The sequence below is a fragment of the Coffea arabica genome, chromosome 6e (genome assembly GCF_036785885.1).
Source record: "Coffea arabica cultivar ET-39 chromosome 6e, Coffea Arabica ET-39 HiFi, whole genome shotgun sequence".
In the NCBI taxonomy this organism is placed as follows: Eukaryota; Viridiplantae; Streptophyta; class Magnoliopsida; order Gentianales; family Rubiaceae; genus Coffea; species Coffea arabica.
This window is the reverse complement of record NC_092321.1, coordinates 11,857,546-11,878,599: the sequence shown is the minus strand read 5'-3', so window position 1 is coordinate 11,878,599 and position 21,054 is coordinate 11,857,546. Positions and strand designations below refer to the sequence as shown.

The following is a 21,054-nucleotide window of genomic DNA, read 5'->3' as shown; positions in this document are numbered from 1 at the left end:
AAACAAGAGTCTCATCCATTAGTTGACAAGTGTTAAATGTTGCCAAATCAGTTATATTTTTAGATAATTTCAGAAACCTACTGTGATGTTTTCTGATATTTTCACTTTGTACCCCTCTAATTTTGAAATACTGCGTTGGTTTTTGGTAATAAAATTAGCCCCGGTCGTGACTAATAAGTGACTTACAAAAAGGCCTGATTGAAAATTCTGACGACAAAGTTTGTTCCCAATTTATTCTTTGAGCTCCCAAAGACATTAGCCGACAAGAAGTTTTTTTAGAACAAGTAAGATACTGGATGGAAATTTTCATCCACGATTTAAAAAATCTTGATTTTGATAAGATTTTTGTCTCATTGTAGCTTGTTCCAATGCCCCTATGAAACTTTTATTATTCCGTTAGCCATATACTTCACACGCTCTGTAGTTCTTCCAATGTACACCACTGAAACTCGAGAAAGTGATGCATTTAAATTTCGAGAAAAATGGCAAGAACCTCCAACATACTAGATTTCATGTTTATAAACTACATGGAGATGCAGTCAGTCTAAAACAACTACTGACAATATATTAAGGGAAAACAGAAATTCAGCAACAAAATGCAAACCGTAGAAAATGCCTAATAAAATAGTTCCATATTAGTCACAGGACCAATATGGGCGAGACTAAAATGGGTTAAACTCATTTTGATCACACCCGTATACCTAATAAATCCCTTTTTTTTTTAAAGGAAAACTCTTTTTCCCTCGTTCACATACTTCAATATTCCTTTTTTGCCAGCCCAAACATTTAATAAATTCTATTTTATTTATATTTTTAAGAAAAGCTCTTTTCCCCAATTAAATACCTCAATATTGCTTTTTCTGTTTATATAATTTAGTTTGTTTATTTAACTTTGTTCTACACTCTTCTTTATATATTGTGCGATAATTTTTCAACTAAATAAAATTTACTAGATACAAAATTCAAAAAAGACCAACTTTGTATAAGTGGATGATTTTTTTTTTTCTAAGATTATGCTAATTGTAGGCATCCTTCAGAAGAACTGCAACTGAATGACGTTAAATAGATCGCCAAAATTTAAGTCGCGACAAAATCCATCTACTCATGTATGCTATTTTAGTCCTTAACCTTCAAGACCCAACTCCCAAGCTAACAAATTTTCCAATTCTAATGCCATTCCCCCGTGTCTACGCACCTTTTATGGTTGCGTGACCGGCTTTCTTCAGCCGTAGGTGCTGAACTTTGGAGAATTTGGCTTTCTGAGTTTTGGAGAAAATGGTAAAGATGAATTGATCTCTGATTTGTTCTACCATCCCAACCGGTGAATCATTAAAATTCATTTTTAATAAAATCTTTTGGATTTACAGTTTCCATTGTTCCCATCACTTCTTACTTTAATGTTTAGGTCCAAATTTTACAACGAAACTTAGTAATGAAAATTGTTCTTGAGTTAATTTTCTCGATCTTTATTGTCTTAAAACTCTTTATTTATTTTTTGTTTTATAATAAAATTCTTGATAGCTTTTCATTTTTTTATGAACAGAATCAAGAAGTCTTTTTTAGAACAAGTAAGATACTATACGAGAATTTTCATCCAACGATTTAGAAAATCTTGGTTTTGATAAGATTTTTGTCTCATTGTAACTTGCTCCAATGCCCTTACGAAACTTTTATTATTGCGTTAGCCATACACTTCACATGTTTTTAGCAATTCAAATGCAATCATCAAATGATTTTGGTTAGGTTTATTATCTATTCTAGTTATGATACGTAGCGTGACGACAATATGGATTCACATTTCTTGTAAAGATTCAGGCATTATTATGTCAAGCAAATTTTGAAGATCTTGACCCATCTGGATACAACTTATGTACCACAAGATGATGGCCTCAAAATGGCATCAAAATGGTTGTGGAAGGGACAGGACAGAGTACATAACTTACGTACCACAAGATGATGGCCTCAAAATGGTTGTGGAAGGGACAGAGTACATAACTAAGTGATGATGGCGTAACTCCACAAAAAGAGCAGGAAAATGAGTTCTGTTTTTACTGAGCCAAGTAAAAAAAAAATATATATATATATATTCTTCTGCTGAGTGCTATTTCTGATGCACAAGAGTTTTAAAAGCCTATATATTCAGCCTACCTTGGTTAGAAGTTAGAACTAGTTCTAATGGTCATTTTTAATGGTGCACATATTGTGCACGAAATGTGCACAGAACTAGCTCTGTTAAAATTTTTTAATTTTTCGTTAAAGGATTTAGATTGACTTTTTATAGTAAAGATGAGGGACTAAAATAATCACAATAATAGATAAAAGATTAAATTGATCAAAACTCTAAAGATAACGGATCAAAATGATCATTTTCTCTAAACTAAAATGTCTAAGTCCTTAGTTGAACTAGATAGCTCAACTGATGGCCCTTACTTTTGCTCAACTGCCCCAACTACTAGCCCCTACACTCTTGGTGGCACATCAATAGATGGCAGTGCCCCTTTCTTCCAATACACTACTATCAATCAATGCCATGTCCGTAGCCACAAGTAGCATCAACATTGTAAACATAACAAAGGCAAGCTCCAGTCTCCTTCCATAGTTGATAAGCTATGGCTCGCCAAAAACTAAAGCACAGATATCATAATTGTCTCTCATCTGTGCTCCCCCATCTAATGCAATCCGAATCAAGTGCTCCAAATGTCTCGCAACCAAATGGCTCATGGCAGCAACCACTAATATCCGGGGAATGTCAACATAAGTGAGTACTCCTTGAGCACTTCTCCACAAGTGTCCATCTATGCTCGGACATAAATTTCCTTATTCACTAGCGCTCAAAACCATGATTAGTTGTAGCCACCAATATCCAGAACGGTATCAAGGTAGCTTGAACACCCAAAGAGAAGAGAACTTGGAAGTACCATGTAAGAGATATACCAATATCTGTAGTTCTTCAAGAGGAAGAACAAACCAAAACAGGATCATAGAAGCGCAGATCCTCCAAATCCAACAAAGAGGTGAGAGGAAAGTGAACCAGTGATGAGGATGCAACCAGATAGGAACAGCGTGGCCCGTTTAGACATCCAGCACAAGGCACACGGAGACAACATCTTGTAATTAGAAAACAAATTCATTATAAGGGAAAAATGCCAGTTTTCATTCCTAAACTTTGGGTCATGAATACATTTCGTCACCAAAATTTCTAACATAACACATTTTGTATTTGAACTATCAATTTTTGTCCAATTTCATTCTCAAATAGGAAACTAATTAATTTGAACCGGAATTGGGCACCTCGTAAGCATGAGTCTATTGTGTGAAAAGTCTTGCACGACTTCAAATTAGCAAAATAGAATGGCTATTTTCACTCTCCCAACTCCAATACCTTTTTTTCCAATTCCAATTTCCATTCAAATTGATTAATTTTCCGTTTGAGGAATAAATTGGTCAAAAATTGATAGTTCAAATACTAAATGTGTTATGCCAAAAAATTTGAGGATGAAGTGTATCTATGGACCAAAGTTTAGGGATAATAACTAGCATTTTCCCTCATTATAAGCTTTCATTTAGTTATATCCAAAAGTGCATGAGAATAGAGATGGGTTAACAAACATAATCAAACTAAAATTTGAGGAGAATTTAATAAACATCTTTCTAGTTGAAAAGTTTATTCAATTCCATCGAACAAATTATTTAAAATCAAAGAAATTATCAAGAACCATGTAGAAATTTTGATTGACTTCCTTTCCTATACCATAATTGCATTCTAGTTGTAACGACAATAGAAAGTTAACTAATGAAAACCAATCAGTTCTAATTTCATAATACAAATAATCTTGTATGAATTGTCCCATTAACACAAAATACAGAACATAACATAATTTCCTATATGTTTATCTTGCAAGATCATCAGAGATGATGCTCAACAAAACTTTGCTAGCTAAACTGGGTTGGAGAACGATTAAATAGCAGGGTGAATTGTAGGCCAAAATGCTGACCAATACCATATAAGCGACAAAAAGCTGATCTAAGTTCCAAGAAAAAAGTTGAAGAGTCATACACGTTGATTATCAGCGAGAGGCACACAATTTTAGTAAAAAGGATTAAATGGAGATTAGGAAGTCAGTTGCTGGATGGTAGACTACCCACTATCTGGAGAATCCACAAAATAGATACCAGAAATAGAGAAGAGGAAACGAGTGAAAAACTACAGGTGGTTAGCAGAGAAGGAAGATGGAAACTTGGGCCACTAAAAAACTACCTACCAAAATAACATGCTTTCTATCTGAGATGCTTATTACTAAATCTTACGTCAATTATGGCATGAATTCACGTATGTCCAGGTCTAAACAACATATTTGGTTATTTGATTAATAGTTTTTCAGTTCCAATCAATGTTGTTTAGCGAGTAATTATTTTCCACTTTTATGCCTAGGTGTTGTATAACTTATAATATTAGCGGTTCCAATTATGGTTACCTCATATTTTTGGCTAGGTTTATTATCTATTCTAGCTATGACATGTAGCGATGATATAATCATTTTACTGTTTCATATATATCCCTGGAAGCAAGTTTTAATCCTTAATTTTAAGAAAAATGAAAATGTGTGATGAGTGGTGAGTTTCCTGAAAATTTTCGAACACTTAATCTCCTACCTATTGCACCACGATACGCCAAGACTCGCCTAATCAACACCATCAATCATTTCAATTAAAAGCATCACAACCCATAGTCTACCCAATCAATGGCTAAGATTTCAGCTCATGTTATGCCCCTAAACAAGAACCGTTTTGTTTTTTCTTATCCTCTGTCACCAACTCACACACATGCACACGCATCCAGCTAACACAAACTCAACAGTTCCAGTACTTTTTTTTTTTTTTTTGTTGGAGGAGTTCCAGCACATTTACTCGTGGTTCCAACTCTACAGAATTAGCTTGTGTAGCCCTAATTGCTAAATTCTTTGTGCCCAAACCAATTCCAATATCCCATCACTCTCCCTCCTCATAAGTTTTGCATCACTTGTATTCTAGTATTAATTGTGAGGAAATAAACCAGTGTAAAGAAATAATATTGATCCAACTAGTGGAAGATTTTCGCTTAAAATTAGATTCAGAAGATTGAACATGAGAGCAAACAACATTAAAAAAAAAAAAAAGCATTGTCAACATGAATGCCTAGAGATAAATGATTTACAAAATAAGAAAACGGAGAATTCCTTGCGTTGGAAGAATAATAGAATATGTAGAAAATGAAAATAGTAGTTGAAATTTTAGAAGTTTATAGGGTCAAATTCCTCTTTAGGTAGGTGGTGGATTCATTAGTTCATTAGTTTTTTCTTTTTTATATTTTTTTAGCAAGAGAGAGATGGAAGTTAAGAAATGGAGAAGGGAAAAGAAGATTTAAACCCTAAATCTTTCATTATCGAGATCTCAACTTTAATCACTAGACCAAAATCTACTCGACAGGTGGTGGGTTCATTAGTTGTTCAATTGGAATCATAAAAAAAAATTTTGCTTTATAGGAGGAAATTTATACAGGCTACTAGCAAGTTGTGAAAATTGAATAAAAAAAGTTTTATACTAAGGCAAATTTTTTTCTAGTAGGGGAGATGAAGTTTAAAAAACGAGAAGAAAGTAAGAAAATTAGAACTCAGAACCTTTACGTTCTAGAGTCTCAACCATTGAGAGTTTGATTATTACTGAAACGGTGGTGAGTTATATTACTGGTTCTTTTTTTTTACTTCGAATTTTGTTTAATCAAAACCTTAACTAGGCACAAGTAAAGGAACAGTACTGTGATTTGTGACATTTAGTTCAGTTTACACAACTCCTAATAGCATCCAAAATTCTGATTCTACTCAAACGAAGGAATGCTTCTCGATATACCCCATCTTGAATTGGTCATCTATGTACCTATATAGACGACCACAATCATAAGGAATTGCTCAGTAACATTGCCAGAATATTAATCATAACAATGTTGGTCACGATGATGCGCCCACCTAATAATATTTTGGTCTATCTTCATGGTTTTTCCCATCTCAGCATACGCAGCTGGCTAGAGCAAAGGACTCGTGCCAAGAGCCTCAACAACATTTTTCCTATTTTTGCACACACCTTCAAGATTCAACAACATATGATTAACCCCAATAAATGTTACTTGATTCGCAGGCTTAAATTCTGCCACCAATTTCCACCTTCAGTGAAAGGTGAGGCAAATAAATGAATATTCTCATGCTCTCAAGCAATCATCAGCTATACAAGCCAAACTTGGAAAAGATTACCATAAATAAACAGTACAAGCATCTGCAGGTTTAATTTCTAACAGAAACTATTGATGGAATATTATCCAGACAAATTGTTGTCGTTCATGCATGAAGAGCATAATATGCCGTTTTTAACTGCACAAACAAGAGCCTTTGGCTACATTGGCCATCCTAAGTGATATATCGGGTCAGTCTGGAAACAATAACAAGAAAACCAAGTTCTGTGTTTACTCAGCCGAGTACTATTCTCTTGCTGAGTAACATTACTGATGCAGAGGACTTTAAAAGCCTGCGTCAGCCTGCCTTGGTTAGAATTAGTTCTTTGAAAGTAATAGGAGATTGTGACAGTATACAAGAAAAATTTAATGTGTCAATGGTTCCTTCTTCTTGATGCAATTTCTGAAGCCCAAGCTTTACCAATGTTCGTTTGGAACTTCCCTGCGAGAAAGAACAACAGACAAATTAACTATTGTTCCTCACACTCGAAACTCGAGAAAGTGATGCATTTAAATTTGGAGAAAAATGCCAAGAACCTATAACATACTAGATTTCATGTTTATAAACTACATGGAAATGCAGTCAGTCTAAAACAATTACTGACAATATATTAAGGGAAAACAGAAATTCAGCAACAAAATGCAAACCGTAGAAAATGCATCCTGTTCTTCCAGTAAAAACTTTAATGAGTAAAATATCAGTATCCAAATGGAACAAATATCACAAGAATTGGAACCAAAGTTATATGAATGAGCCAATACAACATACCTGCTGTTGACTGGAAAAACTCGTCCAAATCCTTCCCTTGCTCTGCATAATACAAGAATGTCTTTTCAGTTTCTATACAAGTTTCTCCAAAAACGAAAACATGCATTAGATAGCACAATCCAGGGTAAGCAGATTAAGACGAAATTACAAGTAAATACAATTATAAAATGCTTCATACTTGAAACCCAACTCCAGAGCAAAACTTACATATTCCAGACAACATTAGAATGTAGGAAAAAGCAGCAACACAACCACATTTAAGAATTAAGCCTAGCCTGAACATTGAGTACAACAAATGCTACCAAACTCGCAGTCAAGCTTCAGAATCTTTCACAGCAGCTAAGCCATGTTCATTCTATCACAAATTCAGTATAGGCCTTCAGAATCTATTAACTCTAATATCTTTTAGTGAAAACCAAACAAATAATCTCCTTTGAACCCCTTACCAGCCAAGACAGTAATACAATTGTACAAGCAGTTCTACAGTTCAGATTGGATCAAATTCATAATCTCATCTACTTTTGAACCTTAACATATAATCCTCCGGCATTAGTTACTACCTACCCCCATTTCTAGATAAATAAATCAAACATGTTTGTATGGAAAAGTTCTTCAGATTTGGTTTCCTACTCCATAATGTTAACAGACGCAAAATTGTTTGTTCAAACTGCAATTCCCTGCCACACAACCAACACTAATAATTATATTTAGATGCCATCCACATCAAGGAATTAAGAAAAGGCATCAAAAGCATAGAAAACATATTATGTTAAGAAAGGAAGCATTCATCAGAGGCTCATCATGTTTTTGGTGTAAAAGATGGTACAGCTAATAAGCTGCACCCCACTTTTTTTAGGTCTCTGCCTGCCTAAATTACCTTTTATTCAAAAGATTGTCAGAATATTTCGAAACTAGGCAGATTTAAGAAGTAGAAAAAGGTAAATATAAGGACATTTCAAGGAATTTGGCAATTAATGATAAACTGAAGAGGAAAAAGATGTAGGACAATTAAAACAGAAAACCTTCAACAACAAAAACAGAAGAGTCGAGAGTATTTTGCTACAAGATCAAGAGCAAGCAGCCTAAGGACTTTCATTTTCTACTTTCAAATTGCAGCTGCCCAAATTAAATTTGTGTGGGAGGATTAATCGCTTTTCTCCTAACCAGACATGCAAAATCATTTCTTGCGGAGAACTCTTGAAAAAATAAAATGAGAGAGGAAGACGAAGAAGAAGACAGCTCTGTCCCAGACCTTGAAGCCTAATCACAAAATACAATATATTTTAATGCAGGATATGAGTCAGCATGGTAGTTATTCCGGCCCCATAAAACATCATTAATTTATTGGAAAAGGAAAGGAGAAAAGAATAAGTGCTTTGGCTTTCAGGATGTGAACTTTTATCTGTATGTAGGCTCAACTTAGACAAAAACATTAAATTTTCAATGCACTGTGGTGCTGCATATCATGCAATTGTTCAAGCCTGAAGGATAAATGTGTATTTCCTATCTCAAGTCCTCAAATTAAACTTTTGTTGTCTATAATGAATGAATGAGATTGCTAAATCATCCTCATACCACCTCCAACTTTTCTTGTTATTATTATTTTGTGTTTTTTTTTTTTAACAATTACCTAATTTCATGCAGTCCAGGACTTGATACAACAAATTCAAGATGGAGCATTGGGAACTAACTGAACGGAGATGAAAAGTACCAAGATTCATGTAGTTACTTTTACACACCTGAAAGATCACCCAGAATAAGCAATACTTGCATTCTTATAAAGACTCAAAGGACAATGTTAAAATTAAAAAGAACAATAAATATAATATTGAGCTATTAAAATTCTGCTATAGCTAAGCGACCAAGTACTTTATAGATACAAGCATACAAGGCTTACCATTTTCATACTCCAAGGCTTGAAGAATCATTTCCACCTGAACAAAAGAACAGTGATCAGATGGCCTTGCTACTGTCCATGGGTTACATATGTGAAGGACGTAAAACCATGCAAAGACACATTTTATGGGGGGGAGGGGGAGACAGAGAGAAGATAATGAGGGTGCAAGAAATCACGGGTAAATGCAAAATGAGGTAGAATCCATTTAACAATTATCAAAATCATTGAAGATCCTACATTCTTCCTACTCTCAATGAAATCTTGTCTTACCTTGTCCAAGTCCTTAACCACCTTAGCTTCTAATGAAGTATTTTCTTCATATTCAGTCCACAAATCAGCTATCTCCTTAGCTGCAATGAGTAAAATCATAAAGCAAGAAATGAGTTTGACATGCTTTGGAGTCTTTACATGCAAATACACTGCAAACAGGGAGGGAGGGAGAGCGAGGCAGAACAAAGATACCTTGTGGGCCACCACCAAGTAATTTGCACATGTGCTCCAGCGCCTCTTGCTCCCTCTGACTCTTTTCAAGCTTAGAAATCCCATCTGAAGGTGTGATGTCACCAACAATAGCTATTGGAGGAAATAAATAAGGTCCACGGCTTGCAGATAAGAGGTGCAAAATGAAAAATATACTCAGAATATGGCAACATAACATGACAGAAACACCTATGATCTAATAGTTCATTTATCTGGTTCGTGGCTGAGCCATGTATGAGGCATATAATTTTTTTAAAAAAATTATTTTTACCCCACTAATTTATCCATGTGGCCCCACTGACCAAAGCAAATTATACATTTAAGGTATTGGGTTGTTAAACATTTTGTCTGGTCCCTGATAATTGGTAGAAATTCAATAGAATTGTATATTAATGAGTAATCTAATAAACATTTTGAATAAAAAAAATTGATGATTATAAGTCTATTTTAGGGAGTTTTTCTATACGCAAGAAAACAAAATGATAATGGTACTTTAATGGGTTATAGGGCACATACGGTTCTTTACATCCTCTTGTTTTATTTATTGATAATTTATGTAGCTAATTCTTATCACTTTACCATGTGGATATTATTGTTGTTATATAACTTAGAACAAAAAATAACTCTAATCTATTGATGCCTGCCACTGCATATAGCTATATGTTTTCCTTGTACCGAATAGATGACTAGGTCATTTTAACCACATGAGCTTACCAAAAGAACATCAAGATGCTATTCTAGCACAGTAGGAATGTAATGAGGGCATAGTTAATTCAATAACTAGGCACAAAAATCTAAACTTATAACGCATATTGTATAAGTAAGCATCCCAATATAGTAGCTCATTTATTTTTCAATTCCAGTGATCAAGTAGAGATGTATTACGATACAATGTTGTAGTTCAATTCTGATTTCGTAGTTTGATTTCTTGATTATGCATGATAAGCCGAAATAAGTAGCTACAAAATTGAAGTCGATAGTCTTAAAGTTGAATCGTAAACGTAAACATCTTCAGTAATTAATTTAAGTATAATATTGGATCTTCAACCATCTACAGAAAAAACCTTCTCTAACCTCAAAAAGGTAGGAATAGAAAAACAAGAGCAATTAAGGTTTCTAAAATGACACGCCATTACAAAGACAACAAAAAGGTGACGATACTTAGAATGCCTCCAAAAAGATATTATTGCTTGGATTCTGTCCATAATTTACAAAGAGAAACAAATGCAAGATGTTAATCATCAAATTACAAAACAGACATTAGTTCACACGTACATATGCGAACATAGTACTGCTAAAAGTTGCTCCCCCACTTCGCTAAGTAGATTGAGAATTTCATACTATTGAGAAAGCAAAATTAACTCACTGAAAGCGATACTGGATTGTATTACAAACTTTTACTCATTTTAGCAGTACTAAATAGATAATCGATCAGAAAATATTAATCTGAGTTGCTAAAATGCACTCTTACCTTCAGCCATATCATGCACAATCGCCATTTTTACGCACCTGCATAACAAGAAAATTTAAACTTTTAAATGATTTCTCGTATTCAAGCCTGAATAAAGTCGAAAATTAAAAAAATAATAATAATAACATGACAAGTAACCGACTTGTCTCGATTGACACCAGGAATATCAGCAGCAATTAGAGCCATTACTCCCATCCGATACATGTGATCAGCAATTGATTCTGGATTCTCCACCCCTTTCTTTACCCATCCAGCTCTCTTTGTCGTCTAAGCATCAGGACACTTCCATCACAGTTATAAACTTCAAAAAGCATGGGATGCAACAGACCAACGGAAAAAACATAATACTGGCCCTATTCAAAACACTACTTCTTAATCCTTTTCGTTTCAATAACAAACCAAAGTTCTGGAGGCAAGCATATCTCCTTGCACCTTGAAATACACTTTATCTCCCCAAAATACTAAATTTCCAAGATATTTTGAACAATGCACCGGCATATCAAACGCAATTCAACCCGCTTTGATACGAAATGTGTGAAGCGTAAAAAATGCATCCAAGTGAAACAAAAAAAAAAGGAGCAGAAAAAAAAACAGGCGAAAGGTACAGATGATCGCAATTACCTTGAGGCGGTGGCAGAGAGTGAGAAAATCGATAGCGGAGGTAGCGGAACGAGAGGCAGGGGATGAAGAAGAAGGAGAAGAAGCAGCAGCAGCATCTGAACGTTCGGAAGTGGCCATTGGAGAAACCCTAGAAGATGAAGAAGAAGAGGGAGATTTTCCAAATGCTCGGAAACTGGAACCGTTAATAGTGAATCTCAGCTGAGTGGAGCAGCTGATGCCTGCTAACAACGTCGATTTGAAAATTGCTCGACTCATTTGTTTTTTCTGATTTTAATTTTAGTTTTCAGCTCTGTTAACGAATTTCCGAGGGGCTTTTTGGATTTGGAAATTCGGAAAATTACTTACTCGTATTGGATTTATTTGGATATGCGCTTTCCGGGGGAAAGAACGAAAATTGTGAAAGTGAATATCTGCGGTATATTTTGACAGAAAAAAAAAAAAAGAATATCTGCGGTATATAGTATATACTGGTTGACAACGGTACCGTATCTCAACTAAACAATGCTGCTAGTAAAAAAGGAGAACTTTTCTTTTTCTTCCTTCTTTTTATTTATTTTTTTGGGTTTAAAATTATTTTGCCATGTGAACTCTCATTAATTTCCTAATTCGTATTCCTCCCTTGACATTTTACCAAAATTTGTAACAAAACAACACCACTCATAATTAACTCTACATCGTTTATGAAGCCAAATGTATCCTGTTCTTAAGGTTTTGCATATAACTGAGAATATTGAAAAGAACATTTAGGAGAGTAATTTACTCGCATGCCATCTGAAGTTGTGATTGATCGAAATTTTAATGTATAGGAACATCAATTTAGATGATAAGGTGAGTTTATTTTTGAGATAGCTATTGGAAACAAAATCGAATTTTGATGTCAAATTGAGAAATAAATTTTACAAGTTAAGATAAATATGGAAATTATAATTTTTTTTTTCAAACCTTGGGGGAGGTGACTGCAATTATCAGAAACTTCAGGGGAGGGTTTTGAGATTATCCCAAATATTAATGAATACAGAAATTCAAGCACCCCCAGTTTTTTTTTTTTTTTTTTTTCTTACTCCACATTTATTAGCCAACAATAAATTACCATAACATTAATTTCAAATGCAGCACATATTTTTCTTTATTTGAGAATCATATTGGAGCTTATTGCTTTTTGAACTTCACAAACCAATTCTGCAGATCTTATTTGCATGCAGAAGCCTTGGCCTTAAGTTTGCGGTTCTTCCTAACTTCTTCAAGGCAGGCATTGAAAACCTTGTGACTATTGGCCTTAATAATTGGTGCACCTTGCTTGACATCAGGCAGGCCAGCAAACACACTGACCACGGCAGCATGACACTCCATTCCAATGTTAAGGAGTTGACAACAACAAGGGATTGAAACGTTTCTTGTTCCAAACAAAGAACCTACAATTTCTTCACCACATATCGGACTTACATTTTCGGTACAATTATCTATGTAGTCTTGAATACTTTCGGGTGTGCTGTCCAAACATGCCTCCTCCGGCGACTCGGCCGACGGAGCTTCAGCTGGAGGAGCACGACTATGGTTCTTATGATGATGAGGATGATGGTGTTCTTTAGGTGGTGCCGCTACTTTTAGTTCTTGGGCTAGCCCCGGATGAACCATGGCCATTAGGGCTCCGCCAATAATCAATGCAGCCAATATTGTGGAGGAGAGATCGAGCTTTGCCATTTCAATGTTAATTGCCTTGACTTGTTAATCCGGAGAAGTAGATTATTTGCAGGGAATTCAAGTTTCTTTTATATAAAGTGATATAAGATAGAGTTGAGAATTAACGCTTTATTCGGTTATGTTACACAATTTATTGATTGAAATTTAATAATGTTAGCTAAGTATTGAATGAACGTATTTAGACATTCATGCTGCGAATCTTTATAACTGACAATCAAAGATAACTTTGGGACTCTTTTTTTTCCCCTTGTAGACCAAATTCTTTGAAAAAAAAAAGAGAAAATTCTATAAAGAGAGAAAATAAAGATTGAGTTTTACCTAGAATAATTATGGGAAGGTAGATAAAAAGGTTGACTTACGATTTAACCCCCTTAATATCTATGAGCTTGCCAAGATCCCATGCCAAGGAAAAGCCCGATGCCTGCGTAAACTGGGTCCATCTGCTATATTTGACCCTGTGTCCATCTAAATTAGTCTGGGCTTGGGCAAAAAGTCATCCTATCCAGTGAAAAACACATGAAAAGTAGTAAAAAAACAGATTGACTGAACTAAAAAAAAACTTTTTCAAAATAATATTATTCCAACATGATGAGTTAATTGCATATAGTAGAGGTTGGATATGGCATGACGTGTTTGGTATAAAGTAAAAGATGGAGCGGAATAAACCAATAATTGTATCAATATTATGTTCAAACCAAACGAAAATCCCAAAAATATAAGAAGAAAAGGTTCGGGAGTGAGTAGCTCTCTGAAGGGGTCTACCCCAAAAAGCCTAGGCAGCCAATGTGACCGGACTAGCTTGAGTCTGGCCCGTTTGGCCCGAAAAAATACACTAAGCCTAAGTTGTAATTAGACAGGGCAAATTTTGGGCCTAAATATTATACCCAAATAAGATGTGAGCCAAATTTGTGTCATACTAGGCTCAGAATCAATTAAGATCCAGTCCATACATGAGTATAATTATATATATAATATAGAGTAAATCTTATATACACTGAAAGTGTATACATTATCACCATTGGATTTATAACACATGTGCAAAAGTTGAATTTCAAATTTAAATTTTGTATAATTGTCATTCATTCAATGTTGATGGTGTATACACACTAGTATCAGTATATGAAAGATTAATCCTATAATATATAAGTAAATCTTACATACACTGACAGCGCATACACTATTACGGTTGGATGTATGACACATGAGCAAAATTTTAATTTTAATTTTATATTCAAATGAGTTGTCATGTATCTAATGGTGATGGTGTATACATTGTCAGTGTATAAAAAATTAATCCATAATATATTTATAATAATATCTATAATTTATAATTATACATATTTATGACATAAAATGATAACAATTTATAATTATAAAATATATATTATATATAATTATGTATTTAATTATAAGTTTGGATCAATTCCGATTTGAGTTCGAAACTCATGTAATAGTGTGAATTGATCATGAACTTTTTAATTTGAATCCAAAATCCAAAAGTCCAAAACCCAAAAATCTATATAATTTGTGAGCCAAATTTGAACTTATCAAAATTCAGACTCAGAAAATCCGATTGACACCCCTACTAAAAACTCCCTCCACCACACACACACACAGAGACAAATTTCGCGAGGCAAAATTTGCCGTCTAGCATCTGCTAAATCGAACATATATGGGGATCTGAAGCAAGTGCAGATGATTTAGAGTCACCCAACCGAACTAATCAACGGAATCAACGGAAGCTCATGCAACAAAACATGCGCAATAAAACAAAACCCTAACTTTGTTTTTTAAAACAAAACCATAACTTGTTTTCTTTTTTGTGGCATTTACTACGTTAAATGTTAATTTCACTCAGTGCGGTATCCGTCTTTCTAGATTTAGCCATTTGCTTAATATTCTTTGCCAGCTTCAAATTAATTACATACTTCTTGTAGGTACACGTCATTCCATTCGCGAGCATTGATCTATTTCGTATTTGTTTACTTGAGAAGTTCCTCGATATAATAACTACATACGTAGGACTTATGACTTTGATCTGATTGTGTGCATAATTATTATTTATTATGTTTGCAATTACAAATTGTTTTTTACCAATTCAAATTGTACGAACCTTACGTGACAAGAAATCGTCAGGAAGAAAGTTAATTGAGTTTTAGTTGATGAATTAGGCAGCTTGACATGTTCTTTGCTTTGTCTTTATTTATGATTTGTTCAAATGGTATGTTGAGTCTAAACCAACCATATTCTCGTCCAATCTTTAAAAAAAAAAAAAACACACACACACACACACACACAAACATATTCTCGCTTATTCATATTCTCGTCCAATCTTAACGAAAAAGAAAAAAACCCTGGTTTATTCTGAGTCCTATATTAGGATTTTTCGAACGATATGTAACATCCACCTAACCTATCATATATATATACATACACTAATAATTATTATTCTCCCTCACATTTATATAATTTTCCTATTTAGTCTTATCTACTATCTCTTATATTTATTTACTTTTCCAAGCTAATATTATATTTTTAAAAATATGACATCTGAAATATATTTTAACGAATGCACTATGAGTATCCATCAGAGGGATCGAGACTTAAATATTTGCTTCGTACTTGTAGATCATCTATGTCACTACTTGTAGATCATCGTAGATAATCTATGAGTGTGTTTGGATTGTCAAATTATCCCAAATAATATTTCGTTTGCATCATAAACACATTTCTCAATTCACCTTCTTATATTTCCAATTACTTTTTATCTCACTTACATCACATCACAAAAAGTATTATAGTAATTATTTCAAGTAATACTCTATCACTACTTGCAGATCATCTGTATCAATGTATGGGTTATAGACCATCGGTTATCTTTGGCCAATATAGTAGTAAGATTTGGACTATTTTAGTAGGGGTAGGGGTCATCTTTGGCCAATAAGAGGCTAAGCCTATCCCATCCCTGCTATCCTCCCTTTTACTTACCCCAGTTCTTTAACCCAAATTTAATGGTTAAAGTTACTCAGTTATATGATTTTCATGATCTTTAAACTCTCAGTTACATGATTTTCATTATTGGCAAAAGACGAAACTTGTAATATAGTGGTAGCGTGCACAATTATTTTTCAAAGAACTAAAAACCATCGACACGAGGGACCATCACAAACTGTCGGTGGAGGCAAAGTCTGCGTTGAATGGACATAAATTCCAAGTTTCTTAGGTGACATAATTAGGTTTTTGCCACGCTTTGTATGCATCATATCCATTACTTACTATAATTCCAATCGAAGAGGTGCGACATTTAACACCTGTTAGCTGAATAAATAATTAGTTGATAAGGACACTGCAATGGCCAAATCTCAATACTCCAGCTACAAAAGAATAGTACAAAAATCAGTACTTGACTCACACCCTACTCGCAAAAGAAAGAAGAAACAAAAATGTGTATTGACAAAAAAACAAAAAATAATTTATAAGATATGCTAGATTTATGCGTATCAATCGCAATCATATATAGTTTGATATACGAGATGAATATATTATTTTGATTTATTATTTATTTGCTTCTATCATTTTGACTTATCAAAACTTGAGAGAGCCATCCCATTTAGGACAAGAACACCTTATTTACTATTTACTACTTACTTGTTTTTGGTATCAAATCTTGGAGATGAAAAATTCTGAGATGAAAATGAAGAAAATTAACAGCCGATCAAATAACCAAATCTACCACAAGTGTCGGCAAGAAAAAGCCACGAGCTAGAAGAGCATCATCATCCATCATCAACAAAACAATCAATTACTCAGCTCGTTTCTTTAAAAACCTTTACAGTTGGACCCTTGGATGTGACGCAGACCCCAGTTTTCATCCAATCCAACGGCTGAGATAAAGAGAAGCCTACACATCAGTCACATGGTGTGGGACCCTTTTGCATACACCCGTCTTTCACGGTATCTTTCCCTCTTTTTCTCCTTGCTCAGCTGTCGTAAGGCCTAATGCAATCCAAACTTAGCTGTCGGTCTCTTTTGCTGTGACGACTGATGGGAGGATGGAGCTTTCTCTTTCGACCTTAGAAATTTCTTTCTGACCTAATCTAATCTCCCCAATTACGAAAAAGGAATTCTTTTCTTTTGATCTTTTCTTTGATAATAAAAAAAAAAAAAACAAACCGTCACGCCACGGCCACGCTACGCTACCCTACCTTTGTTTGATAATTGTGACTGAATATGGTTAATTCTTTTTTTTTTTTAACTCTGAATTTAATGTTGATTGACCGCCTTGAGATCAATAATGAAAAATTATCCAACCTGTTACTATCAAAATTATATGTCTGTTAATTTTAAATTATTCCCATCATCATACTAGAGATGTGGTTGATTTTTACACTTTACTTTTACTTTAAACTGACACTTTACTCTAAATCGAACCCTAAGTACCAAAAAACTACATGCAAATTTATGAATAAACTGTCCCAATTATAATTATACTCACGATTCAAAACCTGAATTAAAAATTCAATGGAAAAAACTCTAAAAACTCTTCTCCGACTCTTCCCTAACTATTATAAGTAAACTATTTTAACGGCACATTAAACAACTAATAGTTGTTTATTCTTCAACAGTACGAATAAACTGTCCAACTATAACACTCAGGATTCATTTCTGAATTAAATTCAGTGAAAAAAATTCTAAAAACTTTTCCCTGATAGCGATAATTAAGCATAGTTGCTTGTTCTTCAAAATTCTATTTAATGAAGTGTTTAATTAAAACTCTTATTATATTTTCAGCCAAAATGAAAATTCAAACTAATACAGTAGAGGAGGCCACACATGCATGAGAGAACGTATAGAAAGCCAACTTTCCGCCGCAATTATAGTAAAATAATTCAAGAATCCAAATCAAACTGAGATAAAATGAGGAATCATGTTCAGTTAAAAAGCTGTGCATTAAATCATTGAGTTAGTAAATTTTAGAAATAGAAATAATAAAGAGAAAAAGGATCAAAAAGCAAAATCTGGGCCAGCCAAAATGTGAAATTTGTTATCCTTTACAGAGGGAAAAAAAAAAAAAAAAGAGAAAAAGTACCGGCAGCTCTAACCGAGGAAAAAGGAGTCAATCTTCACCTCTCCTCTTCCTCAAGAAAAGAATAACGTAACTACTATTCATCTTTTCTTTTCTTTCTTTTCCTTTTATCCTGCTTACATGGATTATCCATTTCCATTCCTTTCTTCTTCCCGTGACAAGAAGAATTAAAAAGGAGGTAAAAAAAAAAAAAAAAAAAACTACAATACAGCAGGAAAATTTTTCCAAAAAAAAAAATTGAAAAGAATTTTACTCCTGTCATAGCTTTACAGACTTGCCATGATTGTGGCCGTAATATGCGAGATACCACTTAACAAATTTCTTCAACCCGGTTTGTAAATCGGTTGTGGGCTTATACCCGAGTTCTCTCCGGGCCAAGCTTATATTCGCATGAGTGAACGGAACGTCACCGTTTCCAGGCATATCCACGTAATTCTTCTTAGCCTTAACCTTGAGATGCCTCTCCAGTATCCCCACCATCATCGGCACCGTCACCGGCGACGTGTTCCCCAAGTTGAAGATCCGATACTGAGCCGGGCCCCGTTTCTTTCCACCCGACCCGGTACTCTTCTTGGCAGTGTCCAACGACGCCACGCACCCTTTCACCACGTCATCAATGTACGTAAAGTCCCGGGCCAAGTCGACCCGGTTCTTGCCCCGGTAGATCGTAATCGGTTTACCTTGCAGGATACCCTTGGTAAAAGAGAAGTACGCCATGTCGGGTCTTCCCCAGGGCCCGTAAACCGTGAAAAACCTCAACCCGGTAATGCTCAACCCGTAGATATGATTGTAAGTGTGCGTAATAGCTTCACCGGACTTCTTGGTTGCGGCGTAGAGAGAAGCGGGTCTGTCAGTACGATCCGATTCGGAAAAGGGAACGTCTTCATTCAACCCGTAAACAGAACTGGAGCTGGCCCAAACAATAGCCGGCTGAGGATCGGCGTTCTTGCAAGCCTCTAAAAGGGTGACCAAGCCGGCTATATTGCTATGAACATAAGAATGAGGATTCTCCATGGCGTATCGGACGCCGGCTTGAGCCGCCAAATGCATCACGTGGGTAAACTCCACAATGTCGAAGAGCTTCGCTATCAACTTAGCGTCGTTTACATCTCCCTCCACGATAAAAACGTTGTGCGAGTTTAAAAGCGCTTTTCTGGCCTTCTTCAACAACGGGTCGTAGTAGTTGTTGAAGTTGTCGAACCCAACGACGCCGTCTCCCCGTTTCTTTAAAGCGAGGGAGACGTGGGACCCGACGAAACCGGCTGCACCTGTGACGAGAACGGAAAACCCGTTGGCCCGGTGGATCTGGGCAGAGCTCTTAACTTGTTTCTCCCAATGGTGGCCACCCCAAGCGGAGGAGAAATAACGGGAGCCGGAGTCCACGAAAGATTGGAAACTCAAGTACGACGCAGTCAGAGCAATCAAGAAAAGAGCCCATAAGAACATGGTACTCGTCGAAGCGAAACATCTGTAGAACTGCCGGTTCATGCTATGGGCTCCTCCTCTATCCTTGAACTTCCCCGGCGTTGATGGGAAAAGTTCTTCCTCCAATGACGGCATTATTTGTTTCTTGCTAACTATTTATTTGTTATCAACAGGAATATAGTGGCAGAAAAAGATTTTTTTTTCTCGAAATATTTTTGCTGGAATCAAGAGAAATGGAAGTGAATATGGGATTATTGTATTTTCTTGAAAAAAAAAAAGCCAAAAATTTTTAACAGATGCAGAGATGGCGGAGAAGAAAGGCCTGCACCTGCTAAGGAGGGGAGGGGGATGGTGGTGAGATATATATAGTGGGAGACCACAAAAGCAGGAGACAAGTCTACGCGTGAACGCGTTAAAGGAAGGACGGCTGGATGCGAGGGAGGAAATAAACTAATCGAACTGGAAAATGAGAAATGGCAAATGAGAAACTTTTCTTTTTTATTTATTTTTTTCTTTCTTTTTATTATATTGTTGGTTTTTTCATTTTTGGTATGGGAAGGTATTTGCGTAGGATCTCATTCCGAAGAGAGGGAAAAGGGTCAGTGGGGAATGGGACAGCCACAGAGGACAGCCAATCAGTGAAGGAATTTCGACGAAAGGAAGGGACGGGGAGCAGGGAAACAGAAGCCGTATTTTAGATTTGGGATTACTTTTCCCCCCTACGGAGAGGATGGTATATTATACGTAAGAATGCATATATGATGTACGTGACAACTTATATACATAATGGACGTGTGAATTAAGATGATAATAATAAAGATTATGACGTCAAGCCACTATGATTATCATCTTATGGCGTTTACAAAAAAAGAATTCTGTTCGAGCTCAATTTATCATTATCAGTCCTTCAAAAAAAAAATTATCATTATCAGGCATATTTTTATATTAAGTAAAACATGACGAAAATATTCTCTGAATATTCATGAGGTTATGGGCTTGTTTTGTAGGTAATCTGTGATCTGACTGATCTGCCTTCTTGAATTTCTTAGTTTAGTCATTAGAAACATGACGGTTTAATTGATAACATAAATTAAATAAACTTAATTGCTATATTTTTCTCAAAAAGCAAATGAAATATTTTATGCAGGTTATGTCCGTTTTGATTGCTATTTTTAGAAGTTTTTATAAAAAAAATATACTCTAACGGTTTGATGAATGTGATGTAAAAAAATGATTGAAAAATATATTTACAAAAAACATAAAATTCTTTTTACAAAAAAATTCACAATCCAAACAAGGGTAATTGGCTGGAATTACCTTTTGAATTTCTTATTTTGTTGCT

The 21,054-nt window shown here is 35.0% G+C and overlaps 2 protein-coding genes across 3 annotated transcripts; both read right to left on the bottom strand.

The window, feature by feature from the left end:
• Nucleotides 1-6,307: 6,307 nt before the first annotated feature.
• On the bottom strand, nucleotides 6,308-11,923 carry LOC113694921 (uncharacterized). Of its 2 annotated transcripts, none has more exons than XM_072055266.1 (8): nucleotides 11,501-11,923; nucleotides 11,022-11,146; nucleotides 10,880-10,917; nucleotides 9,391-9,474; nucleotides 9,199-9,278; nucleotides 8,929-8,965; nucleotides 7,032-7,073; nucleotides 6,308-6,704 (listed from the first exon to the last, which is right to left on the bottom strand). In XM_072055266.1, the coding sequence occupies exons 1-8, from the start codon at nucleotides 11,753-11,755 to the stop codon at nucleotides 6,637-6,639; spliced, it is 729 nt and encodes a 242-aa protein (XP_071911367.1). In that variant the 5' UTR covers nucleotides 11,756-11,923; the 3' UTR covers nucleotides 6,308-6,636. The 2 variants fall into 2 exon arrangements, with proteins under 2 accessions (XP_071911367.1, XP_027069644.1); XM_027213843.2 differs by having other exon boundaries at nucleotides 9,391-9,501; nucleotides 11,501-11,919.
• A 6,285-nt stretch (nucleotides 11,924-18,208) lies between these two features.
• Nucleotides 18,209-20,121, bottom strand: LOC113697250 (UDP-glucuronate 4-epimerase 1). The gene has a single exon (XM_027216791.2). The coding sequence runs from the start codon at nucleotides 19,845-19,847 to the stop codon at nucleotides 18,546-18,548; it is 1,302 nt and encodes a 433-aa protein (XP_027072592.1). The 5' UTR covers nucleotides 19,848-20,121; the 3' UTR covers nucleotides 18,209-18,545.
• Nucleotides 20,122-21,054: the final 933 nt, after the last annotated feature.